The sequence below is a fragment of the Lutra lutra genome, chromosome 8 (assembly GCF_902655055.1).
Source record: "Lutra lutra chromosome 8, mLutLut1.2, whole genome shotgun sequence".
Taxonomy (NCBI): Eukaryota; Metazoa; Chordata; class Mammalia; order Carnivora; family Mustelidae; genus Lutra; species Lutra lutra.
This window is the reverse complement of record NC_062285.1, coordinates 79,985,622-80,001,723: the sequence shown is the minus strand read 5'-3', so window position 1 is coordinate 80,001,723 and position 16,102 is coordinate 79,985,622. Positions and strand designations below refer to the sequence as shown.

Below are 16,102 nucleotides of genomic sequence, written 5' to 3'. Positions count from 1 at the left end.
CTCAAAAAGCCCAGCGTTGTGCTTCAGTGAGTTCATACTGGCATCCTTTCCCCTTTGAGGTTGTGGGACCGACTGATCTGTGTAGTTGTGAGTCTGGATTCCTGAGCATAGGGCTTACGTGATGATCTGTTGTGCTTGAGAGGGAGAGAACTGTGTGTATGCGTTAGAAAGTTAATTTTAGACTTAAGATGCTTGGAATGGTGGATTTCACAGAAAAACAAAGTTTAATAATTTCCATATGACTGGATTAAGATGATATTTGTGTTTTGTTAGCTCTGGCAAATGGTTAGATAGATAACTTTAATTAAATGATGAAAGGAAGGTTTTTAGATTATTGAGAGTTTGAATTATCTTTGGTACCTTTTCTTCATTGTTCTTAGCAATCCACGATTGTCTGTATGAGAAATTAATACTCTCTTATTAACTTGTAACAGGTTCAATTTTATTTAACTAATTGAGGATTTAATTTTTTAAAAAGATTTTATTTTTTTATTAGAGAAAGTGCACGTGTGTGTGAGTGCAGAATAGGAAGGGAGAGGGATAAGCAGACTCCTCACTGAGTGCAGAGCCCGATGAGGGGCTCAGTCTCCGGACCCTGAGATAATGACCTGAGCTGAAATCAAGAGTCAGAAGCTTAACTGACTGAGCCACCCAGGTGCCTCTAATTGAGGATTTATTATTTTATTTTATTTTTTTTGTTTTTAAGAACTTTAAAAAAATATATTTATTTGAGAGAGAGGGAGAGAGAGGAAGAGTGTGCACAAGTGGGGGTTGGGCAGAGAGAGAGGCAGAAGCAGGCTCCCTGCTGAACTCCTTGCTCAGCAGGGAGCCCCATACAGGGCTTGATCCCAGGACCCTGAGAGTGTGGCCAGAGCCGAAGGCAGGCGCTCAACTGACTGAGCCACCCAGGCGCCCCGAGGATTTATTTTAACATATACAAATTAGTGTGCCTTTTATGTAGGCTATCTTGTATGGCGCCCAGTAATAAAAATATTTTTTAGTTGTAAAATTAATGGTATTTAATGACTGTATTATAAATAAGACCATGATTTTACCATGTCTGTACCTTTGGTATCTGCAAGTTGCTGTTTGTCAAGTTCATAATTTCATTACATTTCAGTTGTACTATAGCCAACGTAGAACATGTTGGTTTATTCTCTGTGTCATAATGCTTCTGTGAACCAATTGAATTTTATGTAAAATTGGGATAAAGGTGGGGTGGGGAAGAATGGAGAGGAGAAACTCAAGGGAAGAAAGTTAAAATGCTTTGCAGATCGCATCTCATTTTTATATATAACGTATATATAAGTGTATGATGTAATAAGTATTTATTTCCATTAATGTTCATTTGGGATAGTTAGAAAGCTTCACATTGCCTATCAAAACCCTATCTCAGGGCACCTGGGTGGCTCAGTGGGTTAAAGCCTCTGCCTTAGGCTCAGGTCATGATCTCAGGGTCCTGGGATTGAGCCCCACATCGGGCTCTCTGCTCAGCAGGGAGCCTGCTTCCCTCTCTCTCTCTTCCTGCCTCTCTGCCTACTTGTGATCTCTCTCTCTCTGTGTCAAATAAATAAATAAAATCTAAAAAAATAAAAAAAAACCCTATCTGAAGTATTTTAGCTTGTTTCTTTCAGACGCCTTTTGCTAACTATTGAAGATGGTTAAATAGAATAGTAATAAAATTATTATGTATTTTGATAGAAATAAATAGATAAGAAATTTCCTGAGATTGTACAAAGATATTTGAAGGTTAATGTCTTTTCCCCTATTCTATTTACAAGTGGTAAATATTTCAGAAGGGTAAGACAGAAATTAGCAATATTTTGGTGCAGGATAGTGGCCAGTGAGAAAAGATAAACAAGATAAAGATAAACAAGAGAAGCAGGGTACATGAAGGACGGTGGAATTTCACCTGTTGTGGACTCAGCTTTCGGCATTAGGAGCAGTATTATCTTTATGCCATCAAAATACAGTTAGTAGAGTTTCATTTAGACTACCTTGTATTTAGTCTAAGGATATATACTTGATTCCTAGATCATGTTTCTGTCCTCTAGACTCTGAAGCTTGATTTAATGAAAGGTTTTCTGCTTAGATTTGGTTTACTAGGTAAAGAGAAAGTTTAAATTCTTCTACATTTTCCCTTCGCCAGTTGGCTATTTATAATTGTAAGATTTTTCCATTTTTGCGGAGTATCATGTTTAGCGGTGAAGATATAACATGAAGGACTTAGCCTTTCATGCTCTGTAAAGCTATGTTAAAGCCATCTTTTCAGTATTGCTATGTTAGCATTTTTTTCTCCACCTTAGCTGCCATTTACTTGAAGAACATGGTGACACAGTACTGGCCTGACCGAGAACCTCCACCGGGAGAAGCAGTATTTCCATTCAACATTCATGAAAATGATCGCCAGCAAATACGCGATAACATTGTGGAAGGAATAATTCGGTCTCCGGATTTAGTGAGGTACATTATACTTTATATGATTAGTAGGGAGCATGAAATGTTTGGATGGGAGAGGTTGGATTTAATCATCAGCCTCAAGTTTGTATATCTGAAGAGGTAAAGTAATGAAGGTGGGCACTCAAAAAATGTTGTTTGACTTATTTGTCTTTGAGTTTGTAATTCTTTGCCTCAGAGTATTTTGGAAAAGATTTAGTTGCCATAAGTTGCCCAAAAAAGAGTTAAGGCAAAAATCAAACTTAACTAAAATTGTATAAATCCCTGCTGTTTAAATAACCTATGTTCTTAGTTATGATCTCTTTACTTTTTACCAGCTGTTTCCCCCACCTCCCCATAATACAGGGAAATTGAGGCCTGGGAGTTTTAACCACTTTTCTTCCTACTTTACCTATGTTTTCATTCATTTTTTTAAATGAACTGAGTATCTTTTTCTTTGGAGAAGACAGGATAGAGTATGTATAGGCTAGAAGACTGGCTCCGGTTTTTAAAATTCAGGTTAGACGCTATAAGCAGCACTGGTCAGTAGGCCTTTCTGTGATGACGGAGCTCTCCTGTACCCACGCTGTCCAGTACTTAGCCACGTGACGTCCGTGGCTGTTGAGTGCCTGCAATGTGGCTGCGGCAACCGAGGACCCGGATGTTGGTAGGAGTGTGCACATAATGCTAGCGGCTTCCCCTCTCACACCGCAGAGCTGCAGACTCAGTTTGCACTTTCAAAATAGGAAACACAGATTCTTTTCCACGTGAGTTCGTAGTTAGAGTTCTGTTGAAAACGGAGGAGGAAAAGAGGTGAAACTGAGGTAGGGGAGCGAAATTGTTTAACATTAATAGATGAGCTATAACTTTAGCCCTGAGTGTCTCATGTACGTTATGTCATAAGCAGCAGGAATAGGGAAGGAAGTGTGAGGGGAATAGTGGGGAAGGAGAACAAACATTGAACAACTCTTCATGCAGTTCCTTTGTTAGTTAAGAGGAGAAAGGATGGGTACTGATTAAAGAAAATCCCCAGTATTCTCAGCGGGTGCCCACATCCAGCCAGGCAGGGGCTCCCCTCTGGCACCATCGTGTGTCCGTGTCTTGTCAAAGTCTTTACACTTTCAGTTCTCTCTGAGTCTTGTGATGCTTCTGCACAAAAACATAGGAAGGGACAGCTGCTCACAGCCATCCCTCCTTGCTTGCTGGGAAAATGAAGGCGTTGGGAGGTCTCCTAAAGATGAAATTTGAAAAAATGAGAAGTTTTTTTTTGCGCACAGATGTGATGTATTTATTGTTTAGGAACGACTGCTGGTGGCACAAGAGAAGAATTTTATCTTTATCGTGAGACAGTTGTTTCTTGTGTGTCCTGAAGGCTTAATTGTAATCACTCTTAAAGAACTATTCTCAGGGACGCCTGGGTGGCTCAGTTGGTTAAGCAGCTGCCTTCCGCTCAGGTCATGATCCCAGCGTCCTGGGATCAAGTCCCACATCGGGCTCCTTGCTTGGCAGCGAGCCTGCTTCTCCCTCTGCCTGCCACTCTGTCTGCCTGTGCTCACTCTCGCTTCTCTATGACAAATAAATAAATAAAATCTTTAAAAAAAAAAAAGAACTATTCTCAGAGTTCATTTAAGAGTATGACACAGAAAAATTTTCAAATGGATTTGATAACATAAAAGGCATTATTTTGTGTATTTCATTTCAGTGAATGCAAATTATTAGCCAGTGGAACACACATTTTTTTGGGGGAGGAGGCATTATGGAATCCTAATTTAGCCAGGTTCACTTTCTAATCATTTGCAAATGACCATATAAGGACATATTGATAGTCTGTGGAGGAGAAATTTTTTTCCTCAATTTTGTTTTTTCCCCGATCCCAATTATAGTAGGGCTTCCATTGAGGAAATGGATACTGACATAAATGTTATGAGATCACGTTTTTTATTAACTTTGTTGTTTTATTAAAGAGAAGTTGGTTTAGGTCTTTCTTATTGCTTTTTCCTTAATTTCTCTGCAAATAACTTAGCTTTCCTCTTCAGGAATTGCCAGCTAATACTTGCTTCTTATTCTAAAAGACAAAAATTACTGTCTTAGGAAGCTTTGACAGGAGCAACATACTGTGTTGGCTATTTACTGATAATGGATGGCTCAGGCTCACTGAGATGCTTCCCACTGTTATGTCAGCCTTTGTTTTACCTACTTTGACTATTTTTAGGCTGTTTTTCCAGTTGAAATGACAAAATACTTTGTTTTGTTCTGTTTCCCCCTTAGGATATGATAACTAAACTACAAAAGATGGCAAAGTGGGAAATTTTGCAGAGCTGTGGTGGATTCATTCTTTCTTTCTTCCTTTTTTTTTTTTTTTGAGAATTTTTAAATGAATTTTTGTTTTTAAATTATTTTTTTTTCTCCCCAAGGCTGTATTTAGGATAATTCCATTTGAAAGTTTTCATTCATTGTAGGAAATTACCCATTTTGTTTATTTTCAGTAAGTGGAGCTACTGAAGAGATTTTTCTTTATAGGACTGTTCTTTTTTCCCCTGCCCAAGATATGTAACTATATAATATAGGTAAATAGAGGTTAGAATGCTTTTGTGTAAAATATTAGAGGTGTTTGAAACCTGATATTTATAACTACTTAGATTGTGAACTTTTTCCCCCCACCTTATAGAGTCCAGTTAACAATGTGTCTCCGTGCCATCATTAAATATGATTTCCCTGGTCACTGGCCAGTGGTAGTCGACAAGATAGACTATTACTTGCAGTCACAGAGCAGTGGAAGCTGGCTTGGCAGTTTATTATGTCTGTATCAACTGGTGAAGACATATGAGTAAGTTGATTTCTACTGGCTGAAGATACCAGCCTTGTGTTACTTAGAAAGAATTAAATTGCATAGAGAGGTCTGCTATATGGGTGTTCTGCAGAATCAGGTTGGTTTGGGAAATGGTGGGTTAAGCACAAACATGTTTATTTACTATAGTTATTCAGAGAACCTTAAATCTGCTAAAGTACATTGCTAATCTCTAAGGCAGAGATAAGATATGCAGTGTTTCTTGAATTTATTTGCCAGTTTCAGTGGCCCATTTATTAACAGTTTTCCTTGGAAACTCATATAGAGGTACCTTAATATTTAAGTTCTTCAAGTGAGCACATTAAGTAAACCAAACATTTAACTTTTTGGATGCAGGATAGAAAATGTTCAAGTTTCCTTGCTAGTGACGTTCTTTTCCATAGAAGTTGCTCAGGAGTTAGGAGACCAGTGAGCGTCATGTTTAATAGCATTGCTTTCTGGTTTCTGGGAGGGTTGTGCCTTATGCATGCAGAGTCCTGTAGTTTTCCTTTTAAAAAATTGGTTAGTTCTGACTCTGTAGAGTTTTTAGAAGATATTTGAGATTTGGAGCAATTGAAGTAATTTGAGAGCACCTAAGTTTGCAAACTGTTTTTAACATTTCAATTTAGTGTATTCTAAGAAGAAATTTTTTCCTACGTTATTTATTATATGATAGGAATGTCTGCCAACTTATGTTTAATAGGAAGAATTGTGGTATGATGAAAATTACATAGTAGAAAAAAATCACTTAGGAAATTTGCAAAATAGTCTAGAATTCTTTGAAATCAATTTAACCCCTTTTAGAAAGATTTTAGGTTTCTCTGCCTAAAAGAGGGATTTTCTTCCAAGTTTATTCTTAAAATCCAAACAGAAAATGTAAGCCACTGTTTGGAATGTTTTTGTTTCATTAGCTGTATCTAGTTTAAGAAATTTTTTAAAAATTCATTATTTATAGCTCTTTTGTAGGGGGAGAAATTATTTTTTTTTCTCTTTTTTGTCTTTGCTCATGTAGATATAAGAAAGCTGAGGAAAGAGAGCCTCTTATAGCAGCAATGCAAATATTTCTGCCTCGTATTCAGCAACAAATCATGCAGCTCCTTCCCGATTCCTCACATTATTCTGTTTTACTACAAAAGCAGATTCTGAAAATCTTTTATGCACTTGTTCAGGTAAGTTTTTGTTGCAGAAGATAAATATGGGGCCTTGTATTTCTGCCTGATCTATGGAAAGTGCTTAATAAGTGTAAGTTATTATTAAAAATTATTATCTATTCCATATGTATTTCTTTTAAAAAATCCTATGGAAGAACAGGCTCACAGAAATTAACTTAATTGTCCAAATTTATCTTAGTGGCAGAGCTGAGATTCACTGACTGTGCCTTTCACTCCAGTGTCTGAAGTGCTGGCTGAGGAAGAACCAGAGTAATTAACTGACTGATATGACTTGACTCATCTGTCAGTAGCATCCTGCTTGTTGATAAATTAGGATTATAGGAGAAGGGGAAGGAAAAGAAGAGGGTCCTTTTTTTAGCGGGAAATCATACTGATGACAGTTTCTTTGTAATTTGACCCAATGTAAGGCTAACAGTGAAGGTTTAGTGCTTCACTTTCCTTCGTTTAAAATCCTTCCTTTTCTTACCTGAAAGCTATAAAGAAGATTAATATAAGAGTCTAAAAAATAAGAAGAGGACAGAAATGGAATGTTTTAAATATAAAAATATTTAAAATTTAATCCTTGAAAGATTTAGATAAATTATTTAGATCTGGGTGGAGGAGGAATCACTTGTCAGTCTATAAAGCGTTTGATGACGAATGAGTCAAACCTCTATTACATGCTTTTTTACTAGATCAGTCATGCAAGAGGGTAGTGTTGTCAAGCTAGAGAGCCAGGACATTGGTTTTTGTTCTTGGCTTCATGTCACTCAAGTACCTTTGTAGTGTTTCAGAATATTTCACTTCCATAAAGAATTATACTTTTAGACTCCTCTTTTGAACTTTTAAAAAAATATTTATTTATTTTAGAGAGAGGGAAAGAGAGTGAGGGGGAGCAGGGGGAGGAGCAAGAGGGGGAGGGAGAGAGAGGATCTCAAGCAGGCTCCGCATTCAGCATGGAGTCTGATGCAAGGCTTGATCTTAACACTCTGAGATCAAGACCTGATTTGAAAGCAGGAGTAGGACACTCAACTGACTGCACCACCCAGGCGCCCTTCATCTTTTAAACTTTTTTTTTTTTTAAGATTTTATTTATTTATTTGAGAGAAAGAGAGACAGAGTGAGAGAGCATGAGAGGCGAGGTCAGAGGGAGAAGCAGATACCCCATGGAGCTGGGAGCCCGATGTGGGACTCGATCCCAGAACTCTGGGATCATGACCTGACCTGAAGGCAGTGGCTTAACCAACTGAGCCACCCAGGCACCCCCATCTTTTAAACTTTTAATAGAGGATGGTTTGAGGTAATTTTTTTTTTTTTCCAGCTTAGCAGGGAGAGGGAAGGGGGGAGGAAATAAATCTGAGGAGAGAAAAAGCTAGGATACCAGGAAACTATATTCCACCTCCCCACCCCCCCTTTTTAAAAAGTAATAGGGAAGGAAGATATATGGTGCCTTTGGCTTTTTATTAAAGCACTGTTCAGAAGTTTTCCTCAGGACAGTCACTTTACTCAGAGGCAAACATTTTTTATTCTGTGAGATGTTTTGCTGTTAGATACAGTAATATCACATTTATACAGAGTCTAGACTTCCCTTTCCCATCAGGAGAAGCATAGTAGGATTCCGGAAGTAAGACAGAGGCTCATGAAATAATTTTCCTAAAGCCTCCTCTTTTGTTTGATTTCCTAAGAGGGTGGAATCTAAAAACCAGTGCAGAACCTCAATATTTTTAATCATTTTGGTGATCTATTATATGCTACCAAAGTAATATGCTCCCTCTGGGAATCCTGGAAGCAAAACTTGAGGCAGCTTTAAGGGCACGATACAATAATAATGTAAGTAAAAATTTAATGTTTGGTAATTCAGGAAGAGGCAGAAAAGTTTGTTTTAAAATGTGTGATAAAATTGAATTGATTTTGTCTAAGTAGCATTTATTAAATGTTTATTGTGTACATGGCACGTGGATAGTCCATACATACTTCAGAATTCAGTTTGTCCAGAAGTGAACTCCTCGTCACTCACTCAGTAACCCTGAATCTGTTCCTCCTGTGCTCCCTATCTCAAGCCCAAACAACTCATCATTGCACTTAAATTGGGAACTTCTTAACATAGACCATAAACCCGTCATATCTCCACCTTATCTTTCACCATTCTTACCTTTGTACTTTACACTTCGGCCATGCTGGAATTCTTTCAGCTGCATGAATAGGTCATGCCCTCTGTCATTCTGAGCTTCTGAAATTCTGTCTGGAACACTCTTGTCCTTTATAGCTGGCCAATTCTTGCTCTTTCTCCAGGTCTTAGCTTGTGTGTCACTTCTAGAAAGATGTCCCTGATACTCGCAGCCTGGATGAGGCGATCTTCTTGTGTGTGCCTTTACAAATATTGTACTGTTTTTGTCTGTGTTGTGTATCATACCATATTGTAATTGCTTGTTCATATGTGTGTTTCCCCCAACTAGTGTGTAGGCTTTGTGAAGACAGAGACTATGCCTCGTACTTGTCATTATGTCCTTTGCATGTAGCACGTTTTGAAATGCATGGACTTAGAAGCACTGTGTCTTACGGGAGTGTAACTCACAGTGTAGCAGGGAGACGCACAGTAATACGTAGTTGTGTGTGATGCTGCAGTGTAGAGAAAGTAACTGAAGAAAATGTTTATGAGGTAAAGATTTTCATTAAAGTAGTTAAAATAAGTTCTCACTACAAAAATGTAATTATGGGAGGTGTTGCCCTTATTTTAGTGATCATTTTACTGTGTGTGTGTGTGTGTGTGTGTGTGTGTGTGTGTGTGTGATTATCACATTGCATATCTTACGCACACACAGTTATATGTCAACGGGATTGCAACAAACCTGGGAAAAAAGTGGTTACAATGAAAAGTTTGACACACAAAGAGGGAAAATGGGAATGGGAAAAATCACTTTTCTAGAATCTCATGCTGGATAAATGAAATTTTACTGTATTAAAGTTTTTTTTTTTTTTAATTTAAACAAGTAGTCCAGAGAAACAATTCATGGCATGCATATTTCACATATTTCTAGATTTTCAAGATTTTAATTTACTTGCATATGTTTATAGAGCTATTTTAAGTTAAATTTTAGGTTAAGCCATATGAAATTACTGTTTTCATGGTCAGATGTTAGCCGTTTCATATTTTCAACCTTTGAATATAGATGAAATTACTGGCTCTTTTGGAGGGGAAGAATTATTGTTTGATGATGATATTCTTCTGTTTTCAGTATGCGTTGCCTCTGCAACTAGTGAATAACCAAACCATGACCGCGTGGATGGAGATCTTTCGAACTATTATTGACAGAACGGTTCCTCCTGTAAGAAAGGGCTTCTTGTTGAGAAAAATTGGGAAAACTTGGGTTTGGGATATTTGTGGTAGACTGATTTATTTTCCTGGCTTGCTGTTTGGATAAAAGTTACTATTGTAATAAAAATAGTAATACATATTCATTTTTATAAAGTTCAGATAAGCAAAATTAATTAACTGTATTTAATCTTACTAAAGATAATAAAAACCATTTTTAAAACTTGGTATTTATTCTTTTGGCCTTTTTTTCCCTCTGGGTCTATATGCAGCCACATTTTATTTATAAAAATGGCATCTGTAGGTCCTGTTTTGAAATTTTCACTTAAAATCTCTTATAAATATTTTTTATGATTATGAATGTTTTTGTACTGTCACTTTTATGGAGTGTTTTATTTGCTGGACATTAGGTAGCTTTAGCGTGTTAGTGTAACTGTAAGGATGTAGTTAAATTTTTATGCACATACATGATTATTTTCTTTGGATAAACTCCTAGCAGTGTTTAGGGCTTTGACAGATCTTGTAAAGTGCTCTCGAGAAACATTGCTCTGGCTTATACTTTAATAAGTACGGACTGAGAAAGTCTGTCACATTAAATTCTAAGTTTGCCAGTTTGATAGGTTAAAGATGGTGTCTCATTTTTTTCTATAATAACAATGATGCTATATGTCACTTATCAAATTAACTCAATAACTAGTCAAAATAACTAAATTAAATTACATATTTTAAAATTTAAGTTTGTCTTCAAATGTGCAGTATTCTTTCTTTTATCCGTATCTTGGGACAAATTATGTTGAGGTTTACTTTATATACAAAATGTACAGAACTTAGGGAACAGATAAGTGAATTTTGACAAATACACACCTGTGTTACTATTACCCAGCTCAAGATATAAAACCTTTTTGTTGTCCCAGAGTTTCCTTAAGGGATGTGGTGTTTTGTATTTTGTTTCCCACTTATTTGGGCCTTTTGAAGATAGGAGATAAATGTGAACAACAGCATTAGTTAGTTGAAATTTGCTTTGCTTGTGTATTGTTTTTCAAAATTTTAAAAGATTTTATTTATTTATTTGACACAGAGAGAGAGATCACAAGTAGGCAGAGAGGCAGGCAGAGAGAAAGGGGGAAGCAGGCTCCATGCTGAGCAGAGAGGGTGATGCGGGGCTCGATCCCAGGATCCTGAGATCATGACCTGAGCCGAAGGCAGAGGCTTAACCCACTGAGCCACCCAGATGCCCCTGCTTTGCTTGTTTAATTCCTGTGTAGCAATCTATAAGTAAGAATATGCATTTGCAATCTAACTCATGTGTAATATTACTTAATGTATAAAAAAATTTATTCTGCCTTTGTTGTTTGAATAAACCGTTTTATTCGGAAATGTAATCTGGGTGTTTCTGTCCTCTTAGGAGACTCTGCAGATCGATGAGGATGATAGACCGGAACTAGTCTGGTGGAAGTGTAAGAAATGGGCACTGCACATTGTAGCTCGTCTCTTTGAGCGGTAATTCTGTTCATTAGATCTATGATCTTATGATCAATATTTCAGTATTGGATGTAATAAAACTGGATGGGTCCCTTGATACTCCACAGTAAATTATTATTTTTCTTTAAAAGCCATAGTGGGCCTAAAAAAAAAAGGTCACCCTCTGTTTTAAGGTCGGCTTAACTGTGATAGTTGGCTTTGAGATCATAACGATGTGGACAGTCTTCTCTGGATCTTTCTGTTCTGTGAAAAAGAATGGAGAAATGACCTTGTTTAGCTCATTGGAAATCTGTAGAAATTGTACAAGAAGGTGCATGGCTACTCAACTCCATAGGAAAGTTAGTCAAATTGAATTATAGAAACATTTATTTTAAAAAAAGTCAGATATAATTTTTATTTGTAAAATGTGCCCTTTAGAAGCTCTTGGTTAAGTAGGTGGATTTAATTATGGGCCAGAATCTAAATACAAGGTCATCATGATTTCATCTTCGGGATTGTGGAAAAGGGGAAAGTGTTAGTTTTCTGCCCAAATAGATCTTTTAGCAAGGGACTGTATTTAAACAAGTGAGCATGCTTTTTAAAAAAAATTTATAATATTTAAATGTTTTCTCTTTGTATTTTAAGATATGGAAGCCCGGGAAATGTCACAAAAGAATACTTTGAATTTTCTGAATTCTTTTTGAAAACCTATGCGGTGGGAATTCAGCAGGTAATAAAAATATGCTTTTTAAATGGAAGGACAGTTATTATTGAAAGTAGTTAAGTTGGGGCACGGGGGTGGCACAGTCGATTAAGTGTCTACCTTGGGCTAAGGTCATGATTCTGGAGTCCCCGGATCGAGCCCTGCTCAGGTTCCCTGCTCAGTGGAGAGTCTGCTGCTTCTTTTCTCTCTGCCCCTCTCCCCCAACTCATGCTCTCTCTTGCACACACTCTCTCTCTCTCAAATAAATAAATAAAATCTTGAAACAAAAAAGAAAGTAGTTAAGTCATTTCTATGCATTTAAAAGTAGACTGTGAGCATATTAATACATTATATGTTAATAGGGGATGAAGTGGCAGCTCTGGGAATCTAATACAGTGCAGTCACTTTTAGAACCAGGTATCCCAGGGCAGCTTCCACAAGAAGTGCCCTTCCAAACTCCTAGATGCTAGACTCAGACCTTTTAAGTTTGTTGATTCTGATGTCCCAGTGCCCAGTGCTTAGATTGGGTTTGTCTGTTCACTTTCTGACCTCTTATGGGTTTCTTACTCTCTACTCCTTTGATCCTCTCCTCTTTGTTCTAAGCTTTTATATCAGAAGATTTATGTGATGAATTGATCTGTTTCAAGAGGGATGGAGCTCAGAAGTTAAGACCTTCAGCTGAGAACTTACCACATATTTTTGTGGAAGTTTGGGAACCATTTTGTACAGTGAAAATAGTTCTAGAGAAATAATCCAAGTTGGTATTAATATTTAAAACCTACATGGGCACCTGGTTGGCTCAGTCATTAAGCGTCTGCCTTCAGCTCGGGTCATGGTCCTAGGATTCTGGGATCGAGCCCCGCATCGGGCTCCCTGCTCAGCAGGAGGCCTGCTTCTCCCTCTCCCACTCCCCCGGCTGTGTTCCCTCTCTCGCTGTGTCTCTGTCTAAATAAAAAATCTTAAAAAAAAAAAAAAACAAAGCCTATAGAGGACATTTGGGTGTGAAGATTGGTTGACCTGTATTGCCCTTTAAGTCTCATTTTTGTTTATATTTCAACAAATGAAGTTTAATAACTATTCCAGCACTGGCTGTATCAAGACTGCAACAAGGAAGCAAGGATTAATTAAACATAGTAAAGGCCATTAACAGTATAGAGGGTGTTTCTAGATTTGTATAAATCTGTGCATATTAGTCTTCTTTATTGTCAGTGATACCAAGTTAAATACTTCAGTGCTGTCATCATAGATGGAATACTTCCTTTTATGGATGATTGTTTCTAAGAAAGTACCTTGCAACAATTCAGGAAAGCTATGGCTGTAATTTTCTCACAAATTACTTTGTTGGCCCACAAGGCAGTCGGTGGGGAAAATTAGTGAATAATGATCTGTTAATGAACTAGTGAAAGTTAGTGAATAAAATGATCTGCTCAGCCATTCTCTGTGGAAACTAGGATAGTCAGGAAGCGGGTCAGCTCTGTCTTCTGCTGTTTCCATAGCTGTTAAACTCATTAAGCATCCTAAAGTTGATGCCCTCTTGAAGTGTGCTCAGCCCAGTTTTTCCGGTGCCACCTAAATGTGTGTATATTGTACATACATACACTTGCAGATTTCATGGCCTTTCATCCATGTCTAAGCCATTTGTTCCTATATATTCCTGGTATTTAAAAATTATTCTCTGGGCGCCTGGGTGGCTCAGTGGGTTAAGTCGCTGCCTTCGGCTCAGGTCATGATCTCAGGGTCCTGGGATCGAGTCCCACATCGGGCTCTCTGCTCAGCAGGAAGCCTGCTTCCCTCTCTCTCTCTCTCTCTCTGCCTGCCTCTCCGTCTACTTGTGATCTCTCTCTGTCAAATAAATAAAATCTTTAAAAAAAAAAAATTATTCTCTTACAAAATACTATTCTCCTCTTAGCTGTTTCTCCTCTCCCACCACCTCCACCCCATAGAGGCCACAGTGGTCTTAGGAAGAATCGTGTGCAGTAGCATCCACTTGTAGCTCGCATCGCAGACAGGGCATCGAGGTGATGGCAGGACTTCTGACAACTTTGATAAAGTTGGTTAGAAGTGGGACAAGTGGCTGGGAATTACAGTGAGACATCCTTCAGTTCAATATAACGTGGACCTAATAAAATTGTGAGTTTTCTCGCAAGATGTTGATTTACTCCCAAAATCTGTTGTTGTTGTTTTTTTTAATCTCTAAGGATTCTGGGTTTTATGTCATACCTAAAATGCCCCTCCCCTTAACCTTTAAATTGTTTATGTTCTCCTGAACTTTTTCCCCCTCTTTTTCTGTAGGTACTACTAAAAATTTTAGACCAATATAGACAGAAAGAGTATGTAGCCCCCCGTGTTCTTCAACAAGCATTCAACTATCTTAACCAAGGGATTGTTCATTCTGTCACCTGGAAGCAGATGAAGCCACACATACAGGTTAGTTTCAGGGAATTGCTCTCCAAGATTTTCCTGTGGTTAAGTTAGGTTCTCCAGACAAGGTAAGCTACTAATCCTGTATTATATGTTTAATATATTTTTATTTCCATGACTAATTTCAAATGCATGCAGTTTTATATCTGATATGATGGGCGTTGAAATTTAAGTATTTGAGAAGAGTGAGACCTACAAGTTTAATGAGTTGTAAGACCTGGATTCAGTTGGTCTCGCTTGGAGTCTCATTCAGCCTCAGTTTCCCTTCTGTTTAGTCAGGTAATATTTTTCTATCCTTATTATCTAAAGGTTGCTAGGCTCACATGTGGCATTTTATGTGATAACATTTTGAAAAGAGTCACCAAGGCTCTACTAAGTTATTATTATTTTGCAGGAAATGAAATAAGATCATTTTATTTTGTATAATAAGATTTTTATCTCTCTTTGGAGATTAAGTTCGAAGTTTTCTGTTTTTGTATCGGTTGTTTACTTAAAGATGGAATTCAGCATCATTGTTTAATTAAAGAACAAATGAGGATGAAAATTATTGCCTATTAATAAATAAATTCTTATTTGCATATAGATGATTTTGGGTAATTCAAAGAGGTTAAGAACTGAATTTTTTTCCCTCTCAAACTAAGATTTCTTAAATTCTATAATCTCTATGATAGTATCTAAAAAGGAAAATAAATTCTTTTACTTTGCCTTTGCTGTCCAGGATAGACACCAAACAATAGACAAAAACAATTCGTTTAGTGTTACCTTATTGCTGGTCTTATAAATATAATATTTTTGTATTATTTTCTTTGGACATCTTAATAATATTTGTCTAATCCCCTGGATCAAATAGTGGTAGTTTCTTTGCCATTAATAAAGATACCAATTTCATTTTATATACTATGTTGTTACAAATAAAGAGTGGATTTTTTTTCTTAATGCCTATGGCCTATATTTTTTACATTGCTGAAATGTAGGAATAAGAAAAGTCCAATCCCTCGGTTGAATTTTTTCTCCTAGAATTTAATTTGGAAAAAGTGAGAAGAGATGATTCTATTTTTACATTTGTAGTTGTTAAAGCACAAACAGGCTTAGTAGAGCTTTAGCAGCAGTGTACACAGAGGCTATTAGATACCATTTTGTCCCCCACTGAAATCTACATTTCTAGAGTAGGAAATTTTTTTGAAAATGGAAGAGGAAAAGAAATTTTAATATTGCTGATTCATTGACATTTATGGCCAAAAATGGAAATGTAAAAATGTTCACAGTATAACCTTGGCTTAGATACTTCCTTTTCTTCCTTAAAGAATTAAGGTGTGTTTAATATTGATTTGTTAGTAAAACTTTATTATCACTGCTGTTGCTTCAAAGAACAGCATTTCCATTCATCTCTTTCCCTGTACTTTTAATCATTTATTGTTTAAAAACAGTCTTAAGTTTAACTCTTTCTCCCCTGCTCCCCCCAGCTCTTGCTTTCCTGCTTTCCCCTCAGTCAGTACAAGCTTACCACAAGATTAATTTAACTGTCTGGAAAACTAACATCATAAAGACTGTCAGTAACTATGTTATTAATATTCTCCAAATTTGAATAGCCCAAAGCCCATTTGTTGTTTTGTTTCTTCTCAGAATATTTCTGAAGATGTAATTTTTTCTGTGATGTGTTACAAAGATGAGGATGAAGAGCTGTGGCAAGAAGACCCATATGAGTACATAAGGATGAAATTTGGTAATTGAGATGATTTTATTCCTCACCAGTTCCTGCAAATGTAGAGTACTGTAACTAAATTTGTATT

The 16,102-nt window shown here is 37.0% G+C and overlaps 1 protein-coding gene across 2 annotated transcripts in view; it reads left to right on the top strand.

Moving 5' to 3' along the window:
• The window catches only part of IPO8 (importin 8), an 88,162-nt gene that overhangs the window by 12,389 nt on the left and 59,671 nt on the right, over positions 1-16,102 (top strand). For both annotated transcript variants that reach the window (XM_047739648.1, XM_047739647.1), the window contains 8 exons: positions 2,307-2,463; positions 5,105-5,263; positions 6,276-6,432; positions 9,651-9,740; positions 11,133-11,227; positions 11,834-11,918; positions 14,184-14,318; positions 15,936-16,035. In XM_047739648.1, the coding sequence (XP_047595604.1) occupies positions 2,327-2,463; positions 5,105-5,263; positions 6,276-6,432; positions 9,651-9,740; positions 11,133-11,227; positions 11,834-11,918; positions 14,184-14,318; positions 15,936-16,035 (958 nt within the window). In that variant the 5' untranslated portion in view covers positions 2,307-2,326. The remainder of the gene's footprint in view (positions 1-2,306; positions 2,464-5,104; positions 5,264-6,275; positions 6,433-9,650; positions 9,741-11,132; positions 11,228-11,833; positions 11,919-14,183; positions 14,319-15,935; positions 16,036-16,102) is intronic.